The following is an 8255-nucleotide window of genomic DNA, read 5'->3' on the forward strand; positions in this document are numbered from 1 at the left end:
CCCTTGTGATCCTACGCATGGGAAGTGTCATCCCTCCCTCTATGAAAGCAATCATGGGGATAACGACTTCTCCCACAGCTCTATCTGTCAATACTCCTTCCAGAGGACAGTACCGTAGCCTAACCCCAGGGGGAATGTGATATTTAGCCCTAAAGGCCTCCATAGCGGCTGGAGTTTTAACTAATTTTTCGAATCTACCCATCTGGACTGAAAGGGGGAAATGAAAGCAGAGACCACGAAGAAAAGTAAAAGTCCGAGGAGGGAATTGAAACGGAGAGAAAAGCGAAATGTACTGGTACCTTCACAAAACGCTCAAAGGGACGCCTGGAAATCTCTCCTGGACGAAACGCTTCACAAAAACGGCTGCGGCGGCGTAACGGACGCAAGTGCGTATATCTCTGGGATTCGATGGAGTTCTCTGGAGTCTTTTGAGGTTTGCGAAATGCAGATGAAAGAAGGAACTGAACCCCTCTGACGTCTTATATAGCTGGGAGGAGAGAGAAAAGATCATCCCTGCCTAAAAATACGGGAAGAAACGATGGCCGTTCGATCCACGCCTAGCCGTTGGATGAAGGGAACATAACGCCTCCAGAAATTAATGGCCACGCCTCGTAAATTGTAGCGCGTCAAAAGTAACGGCCCGCACGCACGCCCCACGATCTCCTTATTTCCCTCCACTCACAAACATCAAAACCCCGCTTTCCCCCTCGGATGGAGGTAAAAACCGGAGTTTTGAGGGGCTATTGTGGGGCCCGGCCCAAAAAATGATGGGCTATTCCAAACTCAGGCCCGTCCGAGAAGCGTCCTGTCCAAAGAGAAGCCTCAGATAACGCGCTATTCAACCCCAAAAACGCCAAGGAAACCTGTCCGAGGAGTAACTCCTCCTCGGAAATCACGAAGCCCAGATGAGGAACTTGCCCCAGCCATTTCAGCTCATCTTCCCAACATATAAAATGAATTAAATTCAAAATATCTCACGGAAGGCTACCACCACATTAATTGCGCCCTAACCACCCTCTTGACCGCATTAATGAGGAAAAGACTCCTGAACAGTGCCGCCTTGGCCTCTGCAACTCACAAAGGGTCTGATGAGGGCGTCTGATGGGACAGGTGCTCAAGTGGATGCTTGGATGATTAACAGGTGTAAGGTTGAGATGAAAAGGAGAGAAATATATAATGTAGTGGAGTCCCTCAAAGAAGGGGGACGGAAAAACTGTATCAGGGAGAAAGAAAGAAATAAAATAAGACTTGAGAAAGATCACTTCTGGCGTTTTTATTTTTCTTTTGGCAAACTATATCGTTCATGCATTAGGCCGAACAAGTTCACTGAGGCTAAGCTCTTTGACCCATCCTCTACAAATATTTATTGTGGGTTGCGCTTTGAGCCAAGGCCTAATCAACGTAAGTTGGGCCAGGAAAATCGTGCAACTACAGTAGGTTTATAATATATATGATAAATAACATTCAGTTGCCAAATATTAAAAATTAAAAATACTCAACTGGAAAGCTTTTGACATAATTAAATTTAATTATCATCAATTAACACTTCATTAACTTTAAGAAAAGGCTTCGAACAAAAAAAAAAGGGAAACAATTGCTAAGAATTAAAATTCGGGGGCAATTTAGTCATTATGTTGGAATAGGAGTTTTCACTCCTTTATTTTGTATCCTCCTTATTCTACCTCCAACCAAACATACCTTTAAGGTTCAAGTTTCCTCATTTTTAATTGATGATTTTTTTAATTAAAAAAAAGGATAAGAATTGAAGAATCAAGTTTTTAAATCTATTTAAGAATTAAGAATGTTATATTTTTTTACCATTAAAAAGAGAGAGTAACATATTTTTAATCTAACATTATTTATTTGGTTAGATATTTTTTAAAATCTCACATATTTTATATAGGATAAAATTTAGGTATAGTACTTAAGTATTGTTCTTTAGATTTTCCTTTTAATATTTTGTCTTGTAGATTTTTCTCATAAAATAAAAATGTATTTTTTAGTTAAATTGTCAAGTAAATATGAAAATCTAAGTATCAAGTATTCTAAAAAAAAAGAAAAAGAAAAGTTACTGTACTTAATTTTGTCTTTTTTTATATCACAAATATACTTTTACACCTTAAAAAATTTAAATAAAATAAACCAACGAAGATCCAAACTAAACACCATTAAAGCAATTGAGAGGCACGTAGCTATCTATAAGAGTGGCGAAGAGAGGAGTGAGGGTGAGAGTGAGAGATGGCACCGTTGAAATCTCTGGAGCAAGACTATCCCATTTTAGACTCAAACTTCCATTCCTTCTGTGCTTCTCACGACATTTTCTCAGGTCATCTCTTCTTCCTTTTTTGGGGGTTCAATTCTTTATAGACCATATGTAAATTGAACTTTTGTGACATAGCTTAGGGCAATTGTTTCAGATTAATCACCAAGTATCAATGCCTTCAATATGAAAATTTTGAACTCTTTCCCTTCTTCTATGAATTATAATTTTGCTTCTGGCTCAATCTTTTACATTTTTGCCACTTCTGGTTTTTTTTTTTACAGTTGAGGATTTACTCTTGCATGACCTCTACTTATTAGCTGCTTTTGCGGAACAAGAATCTAGCTCTGAGAGATTAAAGCAGGTTAGCTTCTACTGAAATTTTTTTGTTAAGGATTACATTTCAAATTTTTTTTTTTTGGGGGGGGGGGGGGGGGGTTTAGAATTTTATCTAGCATTATAAAAGTAGGTAATTTTTAACCTGTTTGATCATTTTGAGCAATTAGGGGATTACCCAAGTTCTCTCTATCATTGATGGTCAGCATCAGCCATGGTTGAATGGTATGGAGCTCTTGGAAGATGCTCAAAGGAATAAACATGTGTTGTCCACTGGATGTGAAGGGTAATTTGAGCATAGACATTGTCTTATTTCTTTTGCTCCAATGATAGTTTGATTCTATTTGAATACTTGATCAAATGTTTCGGGTCTGGCCCCGATTGAAAAATAAAATGTTTTAGGCTGTGTGACTTTTAGAATTGATTTGTTACTTCATGGTGGATTGCGTGTGGGGCAGTTAACGGAACTTGTTGGGCCATCGTCATCTGGTAAAACACAAGTAAGAAACACTTCTTTCATGATAACAATTAGTTTTCCTGATGAATGCAAATTCCTCTGGATCATGTCTTCATGAATCTATTTGGGTTTTTTTTTTATAAGTCATTGTTTTGTTGTGGTATGCTTAAACCTACTATATGATCCGGACATCAATATGCAAGGGTAACTCTTCTCCCATGGCATCGATATTTCTTGGCTTTAAACACTTTGGTTGGTATTCTTTTATTTATAGCATATGCACTTAAATCATAATTTTAAATGTACAGTTTGTATTTAGTGTACAATTTATCCACTCTTGTTAATGTCTAGGTTTGCCTACTAGCTGCCTCAAATGTTGCAAAGAAACATATCGGCAGTGTTGTATACTTAGATACAGGCAACTCTTTTTCACCCCAACGTGTTACACACTTTATTTGTCAGCATTCTGATCCTGCCATTGATCAGGTTAAACATATTACCACTCTTTTTTTTTTGGGAGTGGGGAGGGGCGGGGGGGTATCTTTAATCTGCCATGCATTGAAGCTTTTTGTCTTAACTAGTTTTCTTCTTTTGAAATTATGTTTTAGGCTAAACACAGAACTCTCCAGAAGGTAATGAACAACATATCTTGCAAATCAGTATTTGACATATTTACAATGTTTGATGTGCTACATCAGCTAGAGTTCAATCTGAGATCTCAGGTTTGCATCGGACATGAAGCGCTTTGGCTGGTCTATTTTGGTAGAATTTCATTTTTGGATTATTAAACATATGACAAATGTTTCAGATGCAAGGAGGAGATTGTAAGGTGCAGTTGCTTATTGTTGATTCGGTGTCATCAATGGTTACACCAATCCTTGGAGGCAGTGGTTCCCAGGGTATACATTCTTGTATGGAAATCAGTGTCACCTTTTAAAAAAATAAAAATAAATTATACTCCTTCACCAAAGTTTTATAATCGCTCTTTCTCTCAAAATGTAATAGTAACATTACTTTTTGACTGCAAAACTTCATCAGCTTGATTTAATTGATTGATACTCTTTGGTTCCTAACAAATTCTCTTATCTGTTCAGTACGTAATATATCTTTGTGTTGGCAAAGCTATTCAATATAATGTTTTTGGGTTCAGGCAGTATCATTTTAATATTCCTCTCTCTCTCTCTCTGGTCTCTCTTTCTCTCTAGTGATTGTTTGATAATTATTTTATGATTTTTCTCATCTACATTTTAAATATAAACATTTTGTGCCAAGTTTTTTATACTTTAAGAATTCAGTCAAGTTTAAACATTGATGCAGCTATCATACATTTAATCACTTAATTGTAAATTCAATTCAGATTTTACCTACATTATTTCTTGAGTTATCAGGGGAGTTGTTGACAGATTTTATTTTATTTTATTCCTTTTAAACTCTTGTGAAGCATTCCAAATATTCTGACACTGCATGTTTTAGAATTACAGTCAATTTTTGAAATAAAATCATGCAAGTTTGTTGATAACCATTGAGCAGGGCTTATTTATTGTACCTTTTTTTTTTTTTTTTTGTATAAATATTTCTTGGAGAGGATATAAACTTTCATTTGTATGAACCAAATAAGTATTTTTGAAAGTACTATTTGTCTCTAGGTAAGGGGGAATGTAAAGAGACTACAACTATCTTGAATGTACCATTGTGTTCCAGCATAGCAGTTTGAAAGCCCTAGCCTATTGTGTCACACTCATGAGAAAGTGGCATTCTGTTTGGCCATAGACTCTGAGTTTATGATTTTCAACCATAACATATCACCCCAACAGCACCCCCCCACCCCCCCCCCCCCCCCCCCCCAAAAAAAAAAAAAAACAAATTGGGACATGAGAAGGCATTTCTTTTTCTTGTTTTTGTTTTGATTTTTTTTTTAAATTTCTTTCTCTGATTCTTTAGGAGGAATTCTATTTTTTCAACTCTATTATCTTAAGTTAAGTATATTATTTGTTTCTTGTCATTTTAGGATGTTGCTTTGTCGGAGATCTGTCATGTTCAACTAACTTCAGTTTAGTATTTGACTGGATTGGTCAATTAATACAGGGCATGCATTAATGATTTCTGCTGGATACCTGTTGAAGAAATTAGCACATGAGCATAATATTGCAGTACTGGTAAGTTTTAAAATTATATTTATTATTTTATTTTCTCGATAACTGAGAATCCCAGCTTCCTTAATTGTATTCATCAATGCAGTAATTTAAACCCAATTTTCTCCTTGCTAAAAAATTAGTTTGAATAGGATCCAACTCTATGGATAAAGCTAAAAGCCAGTGATCTTAAGAATTGGTTTAGAAACAAGAAAGGGAAGAATCAGAAAAAAGGATGAAAAGATAGTTTAAGTAATTTTTATTTGCATGTTATATATTTCTCACTGTTCATTTGTTCACAGTTGTAGTCCACTCTATTTAACATAATCTTCCTAGAAGACCTTGATCCAATGTATCAGTTGCTAATGCAAAAAGAATAATTTATTTTATCCAACTTGTCAATATAATCTTTTCATTGACTGGCACCTTCCTAAACTTAATTTTGACCTGTAAAAATAATAATAAATTGCTAAAACTATAACTTGAAAGGATAGCCTATTTCCGCCCTAGTATCACCTTACATCCTTTCAGTTTATTGAAGTCCAATTGTCATGGCATTGACTGGTTGCATAAAAAATGGAGAGTTAAGGTTATACTTCTGGAAAAAGAAAATTTAGTTTTCAATGCTTTCAATTAGTATTGATTTTGCTGGGTATAGCATACCTTGGAATAAGACCGCAATTGGATTTTTGAAGGTTACTAATCACACAGTGGGTGGAGATGGAGGTATCTCTAAACCGGCTCTTGGAGAGAGTTGGAAAAGCATCCCACATGTTCGGCTTCTGCTTTCCCGTGATCATGGAGGCAGCATCTGTAATGTTTCCATACTTAAACACCCATCCATGGTAGAATCCTTCGCATCTTTATTCACAATGTGTGCCATAGACTTACCTCTCTCTCTCTCTGTGTTCAGCCTTTCTATCACACCGTGTTTACTCCATATGGTATTTCTTTTTTTATTCACCCTTTTTAATTTTTTTTTTCCTCAGGCTGTTGGTAAGGCTGCAAGGTTTATGATTCACAACTAATGACATAGATTATGGAATAGAAATTCTCTGTCCCACTTTGGGTGTTCCACTTTATTCACCCATTGCAATATGTCATGTATTTGAATTTTTTTTTTCTATTTTAAATTTTGGCTAATTTATAAAGAATATATATATATATATATATATATCTGTGTGTGTGTGTGTGTGTGTGAGAGAGAGAGAGAGAAGGAGAGACATAAAGTGGAAAACCCAAAATGGGATAGAAGATTTTTATTCTAAATTATGCCTCTATTGTGGAAGTGAAGTGTTTTGTAATGATATCAAGAATATTATCAATTTTTTGGAGAATTTTTTTCCTTCTGAAGTAGTTCATTTTTATTTTAGATTGAGGGAGCTGTATTTCAGAAACACATATTAGCTTTGATTATATATATAGTGAAACTGATACTTAACTTTTATGTTTTTTTTTTTTTTTTTTTGGTCACGATGTTCATTAGTTTTCCAATTATTTGCATGGTATTTGTTTTCCTTATTCTTACTAGTAGAAATAACATAAATGGTGGAAACCTTTCCAAATTATGGAGAAATGTTACTCGTGCTAGTGAAAAATTATATTTGTACTAAACTACTATATGGTTTATAGTTTGTTTATTTTTATCTGATAAATGAGACTTTAATTTTGGACTTTTGTGATGGTTTGAGAGCATAAAGTGCAAACTAAATGAGAACAGTGGATAAGAGACAAGTGATAAATTACTATTTCAACTAGTTTTTACTTTTTTTTTTTTTAAGTATTTTTAACAAATTTTTTTCAATTTTAACTAAATAAACTGTTTTCAAACGGACTCTTAATTACTCAAGATCCAATGGCTAATGCAAAACAAAGTACATTTGTCAGGTTACAAATAACCATAAATAGGATTAAGGTGAACATATATACGTAGGAAATTTGGGAGAGAGTGATGAATATAGTTTAAAACACAAAACAACAATATCGCATAATTAATTTAAATAGCAATATTGCATATCTAATTTGGTTTTATGTTAACCACGATTTGCCATATAAGTTGTTTCTTACTTAGATGTTGAATGGAAAGACATTCACTCCCGTAAAGATCTTTTTTTTTTTTGAGAATCCACTCCCGTAAAGATCTTAATATGGTTTTTATCGACCTATTTCACCATTCGAATAAAATATGATGCGGAAATATCTTAATGAATATATAAAATAAGAGGTTTTATATGAACTCCTTACAAAATTTATATCCAATTAAATAAAATTAGAATAATGGCATTGAAAAAAGTGGACTTTCAAAAGTCCACATTTACAAAGTTTGACATTATTTGAAATTATGAATAGTATGATACTAAATATACATATTTCTAATATTTAATCCAAGCCCTAAAATATGGATTTTCTGCTATTAGATTCAAAACTTAGGTGAAAATATTGCTTTGTGTAAAGTTCTTGTTATGCAATGTCATCAACATCTTTTATTATTTTTATTTTTGCAATTTTTCCTTTATTCAACTTTTCATTTTCTTCAACCCTTTTTAGTTCAATATTTCATCTCCTCCAACCATTATCATTTTAAATATTCCATTTCATTCCATTTATGCATTCTTAATTATTTTTTTCTTTGTATCTTTTTAAATTTAATTGTTTTACTTTATTCAACCTTTCATCTCCTTCAATCCTTCCTCTTCTATCTTATTATTCATAAAAATTTCATATAACTTTTGTAGGGACCGGAAAAACTAGCGGTCCAAGCCCACTTAGAATAGTGGCTGGATCAGTCCAACCATGGCCCAAAACAATGAATTTGTAAGAGAGAGAAACAAACAACTAAAGGGGGACTCCACCCAAGGAGGAAAACAAGGAAGAAAAGGCAGATATTAGTAAATGGATGAACCACTTTTTCAATACAAGCTGGCCCGAGGAGGCCATATTTACATAAGAAACATTACTATTCACTATCTTTTCTTTCAGTGTTCTTCTCGTTTCTTCTCTATATCTTGGTACTTGTGTCTGGATCATTTTCTCTGCAAACCCTCCTTTGATTATATACTTCTCCTTCCCT

General features: G+C 34.2%; 1 protein-coding gene across 11 annotated transcripts; it reads left to right on the top strand.

Annotated features, from left to right (window-relative positions):
* The first annotated feature begins 2155 nt into the window (after window positions 1-2155).
* Window positions 2156-6632, top strand: LOC126732387 (DNA repair protein RAD51 homolog 4). 11 transcript variants are annotated; one of them, XM_050435218.1, is made up of 10 exons: window positions 2158-2326; window positions 2545-2624; window positions 2767-2882; window positions 3015-3096; window positions 3405-3539; window positions 3662-3775; window positions 3862-3964; window positions 5139-5209; window positions 5881-6030; window positions 6175-6632. In XM_050435218.1, exons 1-10 carry the CDS (start codon window positions 2239-2241, stop codon window positions 6211-6213), a joined length of 978 nt encoding a protein of 325 aa, XP_050291175.1. In that variant the 5' UTR covers window positions 2158-2238; the 3' UTR covers window positions 6214-6632. The 11 variants fall into 11 exon arrangements, 9 of the variants coding, with proteins under 9 accessions (XP_050291165.1, XP_050291200.1, XP_050291194.1 ...); XM_050435227.1 differs by having other exon boundaries at window positions 2159-2326; window positions 3862-3952; XM_050435237.1 differs by lacking the exons at window positions 5881-6030; window positions 6175-6632 and adding an exon at window positions 5338-5832 and having other exon boundaries at window positions 2157-2326.
* The last annotated feature ends 1623 nt before the right edge of the window (window positions 6633-8255 follow it).

This window comes from Quercus robur, chromosome 1 (genome assembly GCF_932294415.1).
Source record: "Quercus robur chromosome 1, dhQueRobu3.1, whole genome shotgun sequence".
NCBI lineage: Eukaryota > Viridiplantae > Streptophyta > Magnoliopsida > Fagales > Fagaceae > Quercus > Quercus robur.